Below are 19,563 nucleotides of genomic sequence, written 5' to 3' on the forward strand. Positions count from 1 at the left end.
CTCCTGACTTCATCACATTACTTGTCCCTACGCATTTCGGCGCTGTTAAATACTGTGGCGAGACTGTCGTGTTGCTATTCTGCCCACAGACTGGGAGGGAGTGGCGCTGACGCACAGGGACAAACCCACAGACTCCCGAGTCTGGTGATAAGAACACCAGCTGAAGTCCTGCAGGTGACTCGCAAACCAATCTGCTCAGGACCGGTGCGAAGGCTGCTCTGCTCGGCTGGGCAGTGTGGGTAGGGTGAGCCAGCCTGGCGCCCAGGGGCTGAGCTCGCTGCGGGGCGGCTGGCAGCTCCCTCCCCTTCTCCCCTCCCTCAGCACTCCAGTTCCCCTCTGGTCTCTGGCTGGGGCAGGGCTTGCCTGGCTTCGCTCCACACCACCAGAGAACATCACACACCTTGTCTAGTCAGCCTCCAAAGATGTCCCTGAGAGCCACCTCCGAGCTCAGGTAGTGTTTCCAAATGGCAGGGTAGCAGAGGACTCTCAATTCACCATTAGCAGAACAGGTATTCCCACCTACCAGATCAATGTTGTAACTAAAGGCATCAGCAACAAAAGGCAGGCAGGCAGGCAGGCAGGTATTTTAGACAGAATACTTGGTGGTCAAATCAGCCTGCAGCTATTAGCTACGCAGATTTTTTTCTTTGAAATGTTTTCTTTTTTCCTGCAAGAATCAATGCAAGCAGTCAAAAAAGAAATAATTCAAAGGCAGATTTAATCAGAAAGATACTGATTTATTTGCACAGTTGCACGTAATAATTAAGGTATGTGTTAGCTCACTACCTTGGAGACACCCTGCAGAGTGTAACACTTTAGCAATTCATATTTCACCGACAGAGTATTACTTTACTATACTTTAAGAAATATATGGAGCCACTACTTACTGCAGTTATTTCAGCAAAACTCTTCCTTAGCAGTTTCTGAGAATGACTGGGACTACTCTTTAGCTTGAGCAGTGTAGTTATTTCATTTTCTTTTACTACAAAGTGGTTTTAGTAAAGGACAACTGGAAAAAATTACTAACTTCTTTAATGGTAGTGCTGACATGGCTTTAACTCAGAACATAGACTATTTAAAACAAAGTTTTTAATAGGCTAATGTTCAATTAACTTGATATATTTCCTCACAAAGATATTTATTTAGTTACTAGTCTATCCCACAGTAACACATCAGCCATTTATCTCTAAACATAGGCTATATCTTAAAATACATCATTTTATATCAGTTAAATATAGCCCTGAACAATTAGTCTATTATGTGTTTATTAAAATGATGGTGGTTTTCTTAAAACAGAGAGAGAGGGGAAAAAATGTGGGAGACATTAAAAGAGAAGAGGGAAATTATTTCACATACCTAATAGAAACCTGTCCTGTCAGTGCCTATTAAGCTATATAAAGCATAAAGTTCTCACAAGAAAAAATAATTAATTAAAAGACAAAACTTTGCTGATTTCTAACTGAAAAAAATCTGCAAGAAAAACATACAACAGATCACTATTACAGGCTGCTTCTGCTCCTCTGAGCCTCTGAGAGGAGGGGAAATGCATGAAGCATAACACAGCATAGTCTCACACATGCTACTATAAAGTCTGTCTCCTCCCAGGACACTTATCTCTACCAGTCAGTCTATTTATGCAGCAAAACGACGTGTAAGTATCCCAAAATAGCTCACACAAACTGTAGCTTCATTTTACCCTCCACCCTCCAGAACTGCAAGCTTTATATCATAACTTTGTTCCTGAAATAAATCTACTGAAGATTTTTAGAAGGTACCTGTAGGTGCAAGGACTGAACACTGAATGGGAAAAACATATGCAATGGGTTAAAAAAATGTTTGCAATGGGTTCTCATTAAAAAAATGCTACACACTGTATTGTACAAGAAAAAGCTAAATAAATTTTGTTTCTTACTACTAATCCTGAAAATCAGATGCTGAACATCTTCAATAACCATGCAAAATCTATCAAGTCAAAATTAAACTCTGTGACTTTCTTGGGACATGTCTGTGTGTCATAATAGGAAGGGGAGCTTTAAAGAAACAAACCAAACACATTACCACATTGTGTCGGCAGTCCTTAAGGAGCTGGTAGATCGGGATCTTGGCTTCATAACAATGCTCATTTTGAAAAATTCCTTCAGTATTTCTAGCAGTCAAACATCAGTTGTCCTTACAAACCTCATTCTCAAAGTACTCCATTTCGAAGTATTTTTTAAAATCCTCTGCTTTTTAAAACCCTTGAAATCCGTCTCCTGTAATAATCCAGGCTCTGGAGGAAGAATTGTAACACGCTGCAACTCCTTCCTTTTTCACGCTGAATTTACTCTAGCACTGTGCTGTTCGGAAATGACAGTGCTTTTCTCTTCTGTCTTATATTGCCCTGGGAGGAACTAGTCTATTTTGAATCTATTCTCCCTGCAGGTCACATGGGAATGAAGGCAGCTGAAAAGAGTCTCTACCTCTTTCTTGCAGTTTGATAACAACAGGTTTAAAGGTCAATCACATTCAAAAAAAAAAAAAAAAAGAAAAATACTGACGGATAATAAATGAAAGGGAAAGATGTATGTAAGCTACAGTAACATTATTGAGTTTGCAGGGAATTTCCACTTAGAGACATGCTAGATAAATTACTCTCTGTGGAGTAAAGAAAGGCACAGAGATTTTTCATTCCAAGTTAACTAAAAGCTTTATCTAGAAACGTAATTCTTCCCTTTCTTTTTCTCCTAACCCTAGATACTGTGAATAAGTACTATTGTCTAACTTCAGAAAACAGAAAGTATTCCCTGTCTGAAAGACATTCAAAACACTGTGGGGAAGTTAAGTAAAAATAAAATTCCTTGTTTACTGTTAAAGTCAAACACACATACAGACAGCCATTGTTATAAATCACTGAAGGACAAAATACCTCAGTTAAAGAACTCTAACATGACGTCCTCTCTACTGTATTGCAGAAAGACATCTTTTTCTGTTACAATAAATACATGAATAGTTTATGCATTACAGACAAACTTGTATTTTTAATTTCTAGCCAAAAACTTATCGTAAAAGCTTTGAGAGTTAATTCCTTTTAGGAAATACTAGTGTAAACATATTTGGCAATTTCAGCGTTAGAAGACGAAAAAAATGCTCAGAACTGGATAGTGAATATACCATTTAAATTACACATTTTGAATTTGCTCTGAACTGTGCTAAAATTGTTTTTAAACTGAAAGAGCAAAGTTATTGCTCAACAAGTGGTTACATGCATAATAGCCATTCCTTTGTACAGTCTTTACAAGTGTTGCAGTATATTACTTTTGATGGTACTGCAGCTAGGTTAGTAATGAAAGCAAGCACTAAAAATTGTATTTATAAAATTTAAATAGACTTGGCAAATAGAAGTAAAACATGATAAAAAGGCTTTGCATTAAAATATAAAAAAATTAATCAAATAGGAATGTGCGTAAAGTGTGTAAAGCTCTCTAGAACCTTTGCACTTTATTTTATAACAGTAAAATAAAATGCATTAACAACTGCATTGTGTATCAACAGGAAAGATCCTAACTGCCCTGGAGCCTTGTGCCAGTCACCTGCATATGAAGTGCTCCACAACAGCAAAAGGAATGTTGATAAGGTTTCTTGCTAAGCATTCTGTTCTTTATGTTTTCTGGCACCTATCTTTCAAATATCACCTAGTGGTTAATGCAGGACCTTTTGTGAGAGGAATCATAAAAGTTAACCTCAAAGAGTGGAAAAAGCATCTCTGGTAAATTTAGCTCAAAAGCTCATACAGTCATGGGACCTTTCGTGACAGTTGGGGCTGTCACTGTGCAGGTCAAACATCTATAGAAATGGACATAAATCAGGCACCATGTTGTGAAACTTTATTCCTTAAACAGATGGAATAGATCAGGAAGAAAAACAAAAATCATATGAAATAGAGGTCCTGGACTATTACAGAATAGCTGGCCATTTAAAAGCTTTTTTTAAAGTTTGCCTGATTATTTATTATTGATAAATATCAACATTATTCCCATACCAATGAAGGAACACAAAATGAAAGAAAATAAAACTTTTGACTAAGTGGTTTCACAATACCATACTGAATGTAATATTCAAGGACTACTTCTGCTGTGCCACAGAGTAGGTATTTCAGGATGGTTTGTTCTCAAAAGCATATCAGTCAAGATGCTGCCTCTTACTTGTAGTTAATAGAAATACAACTAGAAATATACTGTAGTATATTTATATACCAAAAATTACTCTACAATATAAATACACTGTAGTTACAGGTACTTATATAATTAAGGTAGTGTTTTTCAAAGCAGATTCAGAAAAAAAAAGTCTGATGGAGGTGCAGACCACCAACGGAGGTAAATACTAACACCTATTGCTAACATGCTTTCTTTTCTGGTCTCCTTCATCAGCTCCTTAGAAATAAACCCCGGCCCTCCAAGTGCCTGCCAACTTCAGACCAGGTACTATTATGAAATATATATTAATCAGCAACAAGAAGATTACAGTATTACAGCCATATTCCAAGCAGTTAAATCAGAGCCTGTCCTCAGGTAGCAACCTTAGAAGCAAAGGCTTCCTGCAAAAAAGAATCTATCAGTAGCAGGGAGAGCTCACAGTCCTCCAGGGAATGTTAGTTTTATGTGAAATTAAAAAACTGACTTTGGTGAAGCTAAAAAAAAAAGAGTTTGAGAAAATGAGGCATAAAAAAGGCAACAGTAAGCAATCAAAAAACCATCTTAATTTTTCATCTGGATTGGTATCTTGCAGGCCATGTGGAAAGCAAAACCCAGTTGCCTGTGATTTCTCAGCTTGATTAGTGGGAAAAGGTTTTTGCAGGGAACCCAGGGATTTGATAGTCAGTATGGGAAAGACAAACCTTTTCTAGAGAAGTTTCTGAGGAAACTATTAGACCAACTTTGGCAGTTAGTAATAGCTTCTAATTCGTACATAAAACATATTGTGCTGCCATTAAACTCAATGGCAGTTTTATCTAAGACTTAAATAAAGTAAAGAGCATACCAGTCCACTATGCTCACAGAAGATGACACAGCATTTATTTTAGGCCCCAGGTCTTGGTATGGGGTCAAATAATATAAACTCTCAATTTCTCATCATTTGAGGAATTATGAGAGAGAGAAATTAAGAGAATAAAGAGAGAAAAGGCAGCTCCACTCTGATAGCAATGGAAAATTGTGATATCAAATAATTAAATGTTAAAATAGCCAGTAAGAAGCCATCAAGAAGAGAAACTTCTCAAAGACATATGATATCAGAGTATAAGATCCAACTTCATTATAAGAGCTAAGACTTACGTATCAGAAGTTGGAAATGTATCTATGTTAATTGGAAGCATTCTTTTATCCCAGAACAATATTTTATGAGTAAGAGCTACTGCATTGTATGTTATTAAATGCAAAATGCCAACAGGCAAATTATGTACAGATATATATTTAAAATACTATAAAGAAGATAAATATAAGCATATTCATTATTGTACACTGCATGCTTATAAAAAGATGTGCATGGCTTTACAGATGCACTTATAATATACACGGTACATAAATACAAGCATTTATCTGAGACATGCAACAGCCATTTGTAGCATCTGATTTGTACATGAAATTACATAACTTCAAAAAAATCACATTTCTTTTCGTTTTTGGAATCCTTTTTTAGGGTGGCAGGAATAAAAGCTCTCAAACTGAGCTCTTGGTATGCCATCACAGTTAAGGCAAGTGTCAATTGCATAATGAAACTAAGGAAGAAAAGATTTTAAATTAATGAAAATACTAAAAGATGGAGCCATTCAGTACCACTAAATACACTAATAATAAAAGCAGCAAGAAAAGCAACAAGATTTTTTATCTGTATGTATCCATCAACTGAGGTTTTGGCTGTATAGTTAAGCTGTCTAAAGAAGAAAAGATATAGAAGTAATTAAAATACGAGTAATAAAGTGTGTGCAGGATTCAGCCCACTTTGAGGATGCTTGCATCTTAGTTACTCATCTTCAAATTAGTAACTAACTGAATTAAACCAGTGTTACACTGCACAAAATTGAAAATTAAAATGAATTGGAAAAAGCATGGTTTAGGGAATGAGGTACAGGACTGACTGTTCTGTTCCATGCTTGGGAACATCTTTGTCTTGAGAGTATGGAAAATATGCTTAAACATTCTGAGTTTTGGCTTCGTGTGTGTAAAACAGTGATAATGCACATCATGCTGCTTGGAAAGCACTTGGACATCGAAAGGCTGAAAACATGAAACAGGTGCCAGGGTATTATTGCTGTTGTTGTATACAAGCTGAAGAAATAGATTCACAATCTTCCTTTTTAAGACAAAGTGAAAAGTCCCTGTAGTCTGATAAGACAGTAACATTGTAAGTTAAAGCTGCAACAGCTGATACGACTTTTCTTGTTTACTGGGGTGACAAATTTAGGAATTTCTAGCAAATACACATTGCTTTAGGACACACAGGGACACTGGCAATGTATCAAGAGAAACAGAATCCTGGAAGCCTAACATCAAGCCTTAACATGTAAAAAATGACTGGGCTCTTAAGTATATTGTGTGGAAGGCACATTAGCAAATGAAAGGTGTACAACAAGCTGCTGCTTCTTGATGTGCAATCTTAACTTTAACTTCATCATAACTTTATTTCTGATAGGACTATTAAAGTATCTCTAAAACCTGGAGCTGTGCTCATTGACTCAGGACTATCCTCAGCATTGCTTAGCTACTATTGCATCTGGTCTTGCGCACACTTTCTATCTTTCTTCATATATGCTTGCCAGTTTACATGTTTATATCAAGTATAGTTTTCAATGTACAAACAATATGCACTGAGATCCAAACCCAACCCTTGTAGTCTCTAGGAGCACGTACTCCACAACGGGAAACATTTTCTCACAAGCTAAGCACCATACCAGTTAGTTTTGCTGAACTGTGAGTTGCACAGTTCATCTAAGTTCATCCACAGCACTAGTTTATCCTCTTAACGTCCTGTCCTGCAGAACAAGACTGAAGGACAGAAAAGATTAACAAGATGTTCTTATACTACCTGTATGGGTGGGTTTGAGAACTAGTAATGCAGGTGCAGGTTCAGAAGAGACATCTTTCAATAACATGCATTAAGCCAGAGAATTAGAGAAGGACATATTTGACCCACCAAAAGTTTTTGTGAGTGCTCACCATAGCAAATGATTTAAAAAATACTCTTTTATAGGGTGTTGATGGAATGCCAGGGAGACAAACTCTGTCATTCATTTCTAGGTACAGCATATTCCCTTTTGACTGGAGAAATTTTATCAAAGAGGAAAAAGGTACACATAAATGCATGGCTAAAATAACAAAAAAATGTAATAATAATTACAGCCTAGTATTCTTAAGAATGAAGAAAGACTAACCAAAGGGCACAGAAGAAATACATTATTGTCATTAGTGTTACCTTTCTATATTCATTTACATTTAGCTGCCTGGATCAAGCTACCTGCCTTATGAATAAATATGGTTTATTTGCTCAGTGATTAAAGTGTAAATAAAGTTACTATGTGCTCTCAAAGGCTCTACTCAGACTCAGGCATGCAAAACTCCTCAGAGGTAGCATGGCAAAGAGGGCCTTATGTGACGATACCCTATTCTGTCATGATGCCTTGTCTGAAGATACTCAGTTTTGATACCCTTTGAAACTGCCAGGTGCTGCTGCCTGAGCTGTACTGTGAGCAGCAAATGAGGCATGTCTCAGAGAGAGGCCTTTACAGTGCCTCTCTTCCTCACATAGCAAAGCCAGGTTCTTGATATATGCTGGGCTTAAAAAGTGTCCCTCTGCCTTTATTCTGGCCCAATTTTAATTTGATTTGGTCATTTATGCCATTAGAGATTAGCGAATTCAGTACTAACTGACCATTCCTGGTCCACATAGACTCAGTTGCAGAAATAAAGCTTTATCAGAATAGATCTAGTTCCTGTGTAGAATTTCATTGCTAGAGATTCAAAAGAAAAAAAAGAGGTAATTTCTTGGAGTAGGAGAATTTTTTTCCTGACAAACATTATATTCTAGGCAAACAGTGTGAGCTCATCGTATCAGCTATGGCTGTGGTCTGTGGTTACATCTAGGATTAAGGTTGGAATAAAAGGTACCTGCTAATGTTGGACTAATACTGGATAACAGTGAATAGCCTAAAACTAAATACTAGCACAGTGGAAGACTCTGGACTTGAGCTGAGCTAAGGCTGCCTAGTATGTCAGGCTGTTTTTCTTTTTTTTTTTAAATAAGATATAAAAAATCCCCCCAGATACTCAACATGTCAACATATATATATATATATATAAAACTATAAAAATATGGGTTTTATTATGAAAACGTTGTATTTTTGTCAGCTCTAAATGGACGTACCACAATAATTACAGCACTAATTACACTGTTAAAGGGAAAATCTATAGATATTTCCATCAGGCCTTCTGTTTTTCAACTATTTGCTCCACACAAACTTGGACTACAATTTCTTAGCTAAATACTTGTTTCAAAATTAAACATTGGTGGTTCATACTTAAGTCAGTACAGAGTTAAGCAGTAGCTATGTTTTCCAAGTGCAATATGTCTGTCTTTTTGGCTAAAAAAAAGGTAAAGACTAACATTTTTTCTCTTTTGTTAATGAAGCAGTGGCTGCTAGGAAAAGCAAGTGAGAACTGTATACCTTTTATAAAGACTTCATAATTAGGGCTGGTCCTGGATGAAGTTACGTTAAGTGTCAGGCTTATTACTTTGAGCACAATGGTATTTTGTAGGATATATCCTCTTTTGTCATCATCTTGTTCAGAGGAATGGGATAGTTCTGCTCAATATTACTCAAACACAAAAGTGGGGGATTAAGGAATGATGTCTGGAAGACACTTGAGAATACTACCATTTCAGGAAGACTATGAATGTATTTCAAAAATAAAAAATATACCACGATTTCAAGAACACAAAACTTGAATATATTCAACCTGCAAATTTACATATACACTTAAATTTTAAGTATGTTAGCTAATCTTATATAGATATTAAAGCACTTTTTTTTAAATTTATCTTGTGTAGAACAAAAATCTACCATTAACAGCAAAGCTGTATTCTCCAACCACACATATTCTAAAATAAGTATGTTCCAGTAATGCTTTTGTCTTTTTGGAAGCAATGAAGCAATCAACTTCTACTATCAGAAAGTCTTCCTGAAAACAAATCTGAGGTGCAGCGTTTACACCAGTGTAACAGCACAGTTCTCTACAAACCAGGAAAGCGGACTTCTCCATGTTCTTCACTGGAAACTTGGCATCCACAGGTACTGAACCATGACCTGAATGAGTCAGACATGGGTAAGACTCTTGTTTGGTAGAATGACATCATCCATACTTCTAAGTCCTTCAGAAATATGTGAGGAAGTAATATTAAATCTAAATTATTCATCATGCTACCAAACCTTTCTTGAAGAGGAACTATACCTCTAGGGCATTTGTGTTTCACAAAATCCTCTTGAATTTGTATGAAATTCTCTGATCTCATTTATCTCCTATTTGTTTTCAAGGTATGGAAAACTCCACAGACTAAATATAGCTGGTACAGGGAGAAGAAAGAAAAAACCCAAGCATTTTATATCAACACTCAGAAATAAGAAATTTGCTTGATTTTTAACACAAAACTGTCAAACTCAAAACTGTAATTAAAAGAAAAAAACTATGTGTTTAAAAATGTGGCAACTTACTGCAGAGCATTCTGTAAGCACAAATGAAGGTTAAATTGAGACTACATTACTTGCCATGAATTATTCACTGAGAGCTGAACAAGGCACACTAAGAAAGGAATTTTCTCACTAGCCTTGAGCTGTCGGAAGGTTTGGTTGTTGATTTAAACTGGTCAGCTAGGCTCCTGCTACAGACAGCTCTGATAGGTACTTGCTGGGGTAGTCTATTTCAATGATTCAGACATCTATTTTAAGACAGAGAGAACTGCTCCTCACAGCTGTCTATCTATCTTCGACTGTGGCTGCCTGCCTACTTTACATTAGAAACCTAGATTTTGGGTGATTCAAGATAAATCCTGTGGTACCAGCCTAAAAACTACTAGCTTCCGTAACATGATTTTTTTTAACTCCAGACTCTCTTGTAGCAGTTGAACTAACTGTAGATAGGATTAAAAATTTTGCTTTTATAGAAATATAGTTTTCAAAATATTTTCATATTTGGCCTCATACCTTATCATATTTGGATTGCATGAGAGATGAACAATGTCAAGACATCACCTCGCCAGTCCATAACTAATGTAACTATCTTGGTTCAAAAAACCTACACCTCTGACCTCTCAACTCTTCCTCCCCAGAGCGGGGAGAAAGTAAAGCGATCAAAGGGAATATATATATATAGTACATCAGCTATGTCTACTACTTAAAACTTATGTAAGACTGACTTCCTCTGAATACCCAGATGTCGGGAAGGGAGAAACAATGCGTTCTCATGTTCACTGAGTCTTAAATTTCTCCCCAATTTAGGGCTAATTTGTTAGTTCTATCTGAACTCTTTATTTCATTTTTATCTGTTTGAATTTTCCCTTATTAGACAATGTACCAGGCATAAGAATAGCATCTTGCAGAATAAATCTCAAAGAAACGGCCAGCTACACTGACTGTTAAATACCAGCAGAGATGACAATAGCCAGAAACTTCATGTTGTTGTGGATGTATACATTGCATAATTGGACGCAAGCATTTCTGTATTGCCAATGCAGTGCCACACTGGACATGGACGATGTGCATCTTTCCTCTTTGCCAGTCTATGAGTAAAACAGATACTTTGTGTGTCATCATATTCCTAACAATATGTCACAGCTCAGCATATTATATGGGTTTCCACAGAGGCGTATTTATATGTAGGAGAGCAATTCTGAAACTAGCAGTTTTACTTGATACTTAGCTAGTGTTTTCCTTTCACATACTCTAATGATAGCCTTGTAATATAGCAAATAAATCTATTCTCTTTTCTTGATGCTCTCCTTCAGTTGTTGATTAGCAAAGCTATCTCTATTTTTAACCATTGAATCCAATCCAGCTAACTTCCTTCTAGATGTTTGCTGCTGTGTTAAATGCAGAAGAAAGAATCTTTAATTAAAAAAAAGAGGAAAGGCACCAAATCTCTCTCTTTCTTGACCTTAGTTTTCTTTTTAAATAAAGGGTGTTCATCAACCTTACAACAGCACATTTCCTAAAAAAAAAATAAATAAAAAAATCATCAATATACAATTGCAATGGGAAGTCCTACCTGTTCATTTCCCTTCTGTGACTGACATGTCTGCAAGTCCATTACTGATGTACTACTTCAGATAATTTTCAATGATGACAAAGAGCAGCTCAAATTGATTAAGGGCCCTGGACTTAAATCACTCCTTTTCTTAAAAAAAAGAGTACCTCTAAAAGAATACAGAGAACGAGGTACCTCTCAACTTGATATCTTTTTAAAGTTTTACTTTCTCAAACATAATAAAACCTAAATATTAAATTGTCACTTCTTTGAATAAATATGAAACTACTGCCTCTACTCTTTTATAAATCAAACAACTCATTGAAAGTAACTTTTACTCTAAATAAATTTTCCTTTAGAGGAATATACTTTTTCAAATAACGTAACTTTTGTCATTGTAGCTTTTTAGAAAGGTTAGGTTTACACATTCTTCATAAGAAGAGCTACATGGTCATGATTGTTACCCTCTATAAAATAAAGTATATCTCAGTTGTAAAGTACAAAAGTTAAAAAATGTTACAATGGTTATGAGTTTTGTCCTCTAAATAGCTATAATTGGGTTGGTCTAAAACTCACAGATTTTTAGTATTAATTTTCTCTTATATCAATCAATGCCTCAAATGACCTCCTCCTGGCCAAATCTTATATTCATTCCCCTTGAGCTATGACAGATTTTGAAGCCAGAAATTACTCCCCATGTCTAAAAATTTTCACGCTCAGCATCTTCTCTTCTCACATTTCAACTCTGCTGCCCAACTGAAATCTTTTCTTCTCACAGTTTTATCCTGCATCTTCTCCAATGCTAATTCCTTAGCGCTCTGGTTTTGACATCTTCTTCTTATCCACTACCTTAAATCTATTCTTAAATAGTTTTAAACACCAGGTTTATGTTGAGAAGCCATTATGTAGCCTTCTCTATTAAATTCTTATCTTATTTTACCTAGCCATGCTTCTCATACCATTTTCTGATATTCCTGTACAAGCCAAATCTTGAAAGTGAGCTTTAAATGAGCATTATCTCACAGGTTTCTCTGTCACATGGATAGCACTCTGACTTATTCATGCTATCCTAAAATGTTTGCAGCCTTGATCCTCCATGTTGGCCAAGCCAACCTTGTTGTAGCTGAGTATCATTGCTTCCACTTGGATAATTTTTCTAAGAATTATTCTGCCCAGAGTCCCAAAACATGATCAGACCTTTAGTACCTGGCAGGTCCTGCTTGACCAATCCGATCTCCTTCTAAGACCAGGTGACCCGCCTAGTGGATGAGGGAAAGGCTGTGGATGTTACCCTGACTTCAGCAAGGCCTTTGACTCTGTCTCTCACAGCATATTCCTTGAGAAGCTGGTGTCTCATGGCTTGGACAAGTGTACTCTTCGCTGGGTGAAAAACGGGCTGGATGGACAAGCCCAAAGGGTTGTGGTGAATGGGGTGAAATCTAATTGGTGGCTGGTCACAAGCGGTGTTCCCCAGGGCTCGGTGTTGGGCCCTGTTCTGTTTAATATCTTTATCAATGATCTGGATGAGGGGATCAAGTGCACTCTCAGCAAGTTTGTGGATGACACCAAGTTGGGTGGGAGGGTTGATCTGCTTGGGGGTAGGAAGGCTCTACAGAGGGATCTGGACAGGCTGGATCGATGGGCTGAGGCCAATTGTATGAGGTTCAACGAGGCCAAGTGCCGGGTCCTGCACTTGGGTCACAACAACCCCATGCAGCGCTACAGGCTTGGGGAAGAGTGGCTGGAAAGCTGCCTGGCGGAAAAGGACCTGGGGGTGTTGGTTGACAGCCGGCTGAATATGAGCCAGCAGTGTGCCCAGGTGGCCAAGAAGGCCAACGGCATCCTGGCCTGTATCAGAAATAGTGTGGCCAGCAGGAGCAGGGCAGTGATTGTCCCCCTGTACTCGGCACTGGTGAGGCTGCACCTCGAGTCCTGTGTTCAGTTTTGGGGCCCTCACTACAGGAAAGACATGGAGGTGCTGGAGCGTGTCTAGAGAAGGGCAACCAAGTTGATGAGGGGCCTGGAGCACAAGTCTTATGAGAAGCAGCTGAGGGAACTGGGGCTGTTTAGCCTGGAGAAGAGGAGGCTGAGGGGAGACCTTATTGCTCTCTACAACTACTTAAAAGGGGGTTGTAGTGAGGTGGGTACTGGTCTCTTCTATCAAGTAACTAGTGATACGATGAGAGGAAATGGCCTCAAGTTGCACCAGGGGAGGTTTAGATTGGATATGAGAAAAAAATTCTTTACTGAGAGGGTTGTCAGGGAAGTGGTTGAGTCACCATCCCTGGAGGTATTCAAAAAGCATGTAGACGGGGTGCTCTATAACATGGTTTAGTGGGCATGGATGATGGTTGGACTTGATGATCTTGAAGGTCTTTTCCAACCTAAATGATTCTATGATTCTACCTATTCCCCACTGGACTTGCTGGTATCACCACTTCCTAGGCAAAAAACCTGCCAGGTCTTTCTGGCTCACTACTTCAACAGTATAATTCCATTTGTATGTCCCTATGTATGGCCCCTTCTTGTATGAAATTTATATTTTCTACATAAATTCCACTCTCTTTCCTCTAAGACATTTTCATCTCCATTGTATCTATTAGTTTGTCAAACAGTTTACTTTAGTTTGATAATAAAGACTGCTTCAGTCACCAATTTTTGCTTCCTTCTCAAGCATTTTGTGCTTTTCATGCAGACTCTGTGTGCAGGGAAAAAGACCCCATCACAATTCATATCCCCTCAGTCTTCTCTTTTAAATTACTGCTCAAAACATGCTCTTCCTAGAATGGCCAGAGAATGGCCATGTCTGACAATGGCTAGAGAACAACAACTTGGACTTCTCTTTTGTATAAGCTTGAGTAAAATCCTGAATCCTAGGCTTGCTGTGGTCATGGAAATTTTGCTACTTCAGTAGATCTAGAGTCACATTGTGTACATTTTATGGTGACTACCTCTTCTCCAAATACAGTAGTTCAAGTTGCCTTTTTACTATTGCATCATATTTCTCACAAAAATCATAAGCTCCTTGGAAGAGTATGCCTATGCCACACCTTGAATCTGTTTTGCACATGCCTGAACTTGACAATATTCAAGAAATTAAGAAACAGTTATGCAAGGACTAAATTAATTTTAAATTATTTTAAGTCTATTTTGAAGCTGGTCACAGGTACAGTATAAAATTAGAGTACATGTATTAAATTGTGTTTGAGAGTTTGCTTTGTATAAATAATATCCTAGTGACAATAGATGTTTATAGTATGCTGTATTGGAAAAGGATATTTAATGATTTTATAGAAATTTACAGTAAAAATAAATCTAAACTGCAACAGTTATTATTTGAAACTACTTAAGCAGCATGTATAGCAGAGTGTGCACACCATTGGTTGCTTTAGAGACCATCTGGGCTGTATTTCAGTGTGTTTGCATGAAACTTAGAAAAAGTAGAGTCAGCCTTTTCATCCTACTGTCAGCATTTTACATGTAACTTTGAAAGGTGGTTTGTTTAGTTTCTGTTACACGTCCAAGGGAAGGTTAAAAAATAAAACATACTGGATTGCAAAGACCATTCTGAATTCTTATTCTAATTCCCACTTTAAATTACCTATAGAAGTACTACAAAAAAGAAACTTCTCTAAGAATATGTGAAAGTTTACATGAAAATAATTGATTCATTCATAGAAAATTTCAGAACAATTTAGATCTACAAATATTTAAATAGTGAAGTTTTTTCTTTGATATTCATACATGATTTTTAGCAATTCAGAAAACTATGTTATATTTGATATTGCAAACATTGTTAAAGACTACAACTGACATTAAATATTGGCTGTTAACCCTATCTTTTAAAACATTCCATGCTCATAGGCACATATTTCATAACTATTACCTAACTTGAGCTAGCATTCAAAATATACTGGCAGTTTTACAAATCACAGCAAGAGGCACATTTCTGTCTCTGGAATATGAAGTTATAAAATGGTGAAATTTATTTTTGCTGTTTAAGCAACTTCTATATATGTCAATAAACTCAGTCCTGCGAAGTCACGTCCAGCTGATCAACACCCAGATAAGGTGACATTTAAGAAGAGAAAAACTGGCTGAGATTTTTTTTGCCCTTTTGTTTCTCTCCATCGTGTTCTGTTATTTTGGACAAGAACACAAATAAATGATTCACTTTTGCCTTTTACAACTGAAAAAATGGTCTTGGCATATAAAATGTTTCTCAGTTAGGATGCCATTCTTGCAAAGATAAGGATGAGCTACTAGGATGTTTTACCTAAGAAGTTCTCAATCTAATACATATTGTGCTGACTGCAGTGGAAAAACTATGACTTCTTAAAAGTTTATTTTAAATTGTATTTAACAGTGGTAATGAATTTAATAATTTTATGAACATCTGAAGCTTAGTTATCCCAATCTTTCTTCTCCAAAGAAAGTCCTCCAAAGAGTGCAGTGGAAGCTCTCCTAACACATGGTTTGCACCTGCATTGTTTTTCCTTCTAGCATAACAGCTTCCCCACTCAAGCCCTCTAGTGATTACTTTCTTTACGACCCTTGGCCAGATGGTTCAAAAAGTCATCATTTTAGAAAAAGCTCTGGGCAGAAATCTTCCTTCTGAAAAGGCTTGCACAGAAGGATATTATAACAACCATTTATTCTGCTAAAATTCTTTCTTAGAAAGGCACCTAAGGAAAATAAAGACTCAAAAATCTTTCTAATCTTTAATAAATTTTCAACTATCTAGAGAAAGAGAATAGCCTAGAAACAGAAAAACATTATTTTAACTCAAGAAAATAAGAAACCCATTTAAAAGTCACAGGTACTAAAACTATGATTGCAGTCCTCAGCTTTGCAGTTTGTAAGGATTCATGCCCTCTTCTCTGAGGATATGCATATTTTTTTAATACAGGACCCCCTGCATGGACAATCCCAGCAAATGAAGCAGTAAGATCTGTGGCTGCCTTACTTGACACAGACGTGTGCCAGGCTGCATACCATTGGAGGCTCAGAGGTCTCAGGGAAGAGGCTGAGCTCTTAGGAATGCACAGAGTACCTTCACGTCTACTCATTCACAACCTTCTTACGGATGACCTTGTCTTTCCAAAACATGGGCCAGCAGCTATTTGTACCAAAACAATGTCTGGTCTTAACTTCTAAAAGAACAGGATTGTCAGAGAAGGATTGTTTTGTTTTTTGAAATAAAACAGGGCAAGATCTGAGACTATTCTTCCAGGATCTCAATCCAAGTTTTCAAAAATGTAGATACTGACAATGAAATCTGTAGTACCAAAAACCCAGAGTTTAAATGTGTTAATTTTGTAAGTTCATAATCAATGCAAGACATTTCTTGAGAAGTCAGATTTGCAGAAAAAGATGTCTTTCAAAAAGTGAGTTGACAGTACTAGAAAAAGGGAACAAAGTTTGCGTACACAATACTTTCATCGAGATCCATAACAAAAGACTAATATGAATTAGAACCAAATGTGTTCTTAGTTTAATCTAATTCTGTTTCTTAATTAGACCTAGAGAAAAAAAAATAAATTGCAGTACTAGTGAAGAAGAAAGGGATGCTGGAAAGGGAACAAATAGCAGATCCATAGAGAACAAAAAGAGAGAAACAGCATCTATAGAATAGAAGGTGGCCAGTAAGGAAAAGGTAAGATTGAAAAAAAACAATGTCTCTGAGGATTCTATTAATTTTAGTGTCCAGTAAAATCACAACTTTTCATTCCCAGGCTTGCCTTTTGAAGATAATGCTAGGTGTCCTTTGTGTTTCACACTGAGGGATGATATACAACATGGCTGCTGCTGTTTCTGACCTTCCTCCATTGCTTCAGAAAGATGATTCTAGATTGCAGAACTTGTGTATTTTGACTCACATGGTTTCTATGATGACATCCAGTGCATGGGATAAAGTATATTACACTCATGAGGAGCAGATGTAGGATCTATGAATTTTGATATTTCTGTTGTGAAGGATATTGATTGTGGTGGCTTTGGACATGCATTGGCCTTCTTAATATATGAAAACATTAAAATTCTGCTTTTAGGCCTAAGAATTTTGCCTTTATAGCTTGGTCAAATCCTTCTGGTTTTGTTTTGTTTTCTGAGAATACCACTTAAAATAGGCCTCCTTCAGCTCAGTATACTAAGATGGAGAAGGGGTTAATGGACCATTAGAGAAAAGAATAAGAAAAAAATTGCATTGGAGCTTTAGAAAAACATGAGTTATCTCCCTGACACAAAGTTCTCTTCAACTCTTATCAGCAACCAAAATCTTAATGAAAAAAAGCCATTGAACATCAGAATAGTTAAATCACTTTTCTAAAGAGCCTTAAGGCCTCTCCTACAATAGTCATCCTTTCATCCTTTACATATCCTGGGTTTGGTCTAGTTTTAGTTTGAATATGATACTTATTTGATCTTTTATCTCTTGCAATATGTAGTATTTAAACAAAATTAATAACTTGAGTCTTTCTCTCCTGCATGGATTTATCCACAGATATATGGAACTGATAGAACTTCAGAAATTCTAATCTGTGGTGTAGACATGAATCTGTGGTTTAAATGTGAATATGCATGACAGCACCACATTCAAATTTATCCCACATCAGCTTTTTTAACATAAGCCCTTTTGATAAGCTGGAGCAGCTACACTGGAGCAACAGCATATGTTGCTGTTCCCTGGGTAGGTATAACACTCAAAAAAGTAACCTGTTTTTCCCAAAGTGGAAAATGTACTACTACCAAAAAAAAAGAAAGGCATTTTAAAATAAGACCTTACAGAACATGCTCGAATAATACTTTACTTCCTTTCTTCAATTTAGACTTCAGATCTTAGTTCTGCTCCTATTGTTTCTTTTCTTACCCATATCTAAAATCAGTTTGTGATCTCTTTCAGGCTCAGCTGATGGGTCATTATTCCTGAAGGACTCAGCCCTGCTACAGCAGACATGCCTTTTAAGTACACAAAGTGATATTTAACTGCTCAACACATTTAGTTTACATGACTGATTTTAGATACACACACTGATTTTTACTCTATTGCAATTGATTTATAAATTGAAGTTGATGACTGCTAATAACACTTTCCTGCCTCATTTTGCATTATAACTTCAGCAAACAGCATCTCTGTGTTAGAGGGAAAGATAAACCACTGAAAAAAACCCAGTAAACCGAGCGGTTATTTACATTGATAAAGAAAAAAGCATCACAAATAATACATTATGATACTTTTTTAGAAGTCAGTTTGCCGGAGGAGTGCAATAGAAACCCCACCTAACAAATATGGCCCTATGTTTTATTTAAAAATATGATAACTATCACCAACAAAAAATAAAATAAATAATGAAGAATGAGCCAAAGCATTTGCAGCTTAATTAACCAGGTTTGTAGTTGGATGAACAACTGGAGACCCTCTCTATATCTCAGGGGTGTATCTTTGATCACATGTGCTCTGCTGTCACTTTTCTCTCCCAATATACAAAAGTTAGAAATATGAAGATATCCATACTTTTGTGTTATCCATTTGAATTTGAAGCTAAATGATTCTCAAAACATCTCGCGGTCCAGTTACTTTCCTTGGTTTTAATAAATCTGAATTATTTATGGTATGTCACCTTCCTAACAGTCATCTCAGCAAGATAGGTTCAGTTCAGCTCATTTAACATGGTTTCACATGGATCTTGGAAAGCATTTTTCCCTGTAAATTTTCTGGTATAATTAGCAAGAAGCTGAACTATCTCAGCATTTTTTTTTTTCCCTGAGCACTATTTCATAATTTTTTACTACTTTATATATCAAAAATCTCACAAAACATGCAAGTCTCAAAGTTGAACCAAATCAATTAGATGTCAAAGATCCAATTCCCGAAAATTCTTCCCTGTACTTTTGTCTGTCTAACACACAGGACAGTAGCAGTGTCCTACAGAAGGCAGTTCATGAGTGCATACCAAATTACAAGTAAAACGTGTGGTTGGTTTTATAGTGTATTTGGCTTCTGTATAGTAGGATCAGGAATAGTCAACATTGAACAATGTCCTACAGCTGCACTGCACTGTGTAGTTTAACTAGGCCTCCAGAATTTTTCTTTTTTTGGAGAGGAAAAATTAAGTACAAGTTTTGTATTTGAACTGAAAATGGAAAGCAGCAACAACAAACACTCTCAACTTCCTCACCAGCAAAAACTAACTTTCTGTACCATCTCACAAGGACTGAAGATTACATGCAAGGTTTCAAGGTGATATTTTACATGACCTAAATTTTACAGCATTGACTAGATCACTTTGCAGTGGTT

General features: G+C 36.7%; 1 protein-coding gene across 5 annotated transcripts in view; it reads right to left on the reverse strand.

The window, feature by feature from the left end:
• PDE4D (phosphodiesterase 4D) overlaps positions 1-19,563 on the reverse strand; it is a 648,147-nt gene that overhangs the window by 153,469 nt on the left and 475,115 nt on the right. The window contains exon 1 of one of the 5 annotated variants that reach the window (XM_069776689.1): positions 2,059-2,547. The exons of the other annotated variants lie outside the window; for them this stretch is intronic. Within the exon in view, the coding sequence (XP_069632790.1) occupies positions 2,059-2,123 (65 nt within the window). The 5' untranslated portion in view covers positions 2,124-2,547. Of the gene's footprint in view, positions 1-2,058; positions 2,548-19,563 lie in introns of those variants that run through there. 5 annotated transcript variants of the gene reach the window in all.

Source organism: Haliaeetus albicilla, chromosome Z (genome assembly GCF_947461875.1).
Source record: "Haliaeetus albicilla chromosome Z, bHalAlb1.1, whole genome shotgun sequence".
Classification (NCBI taxonomy): domain Eukaryota; kingdom Metazoa; phylum Chordata; class Aves; order Accipitriformes; family Accipitridae; genus Haliaeetus; species Haliaeetus albicilla.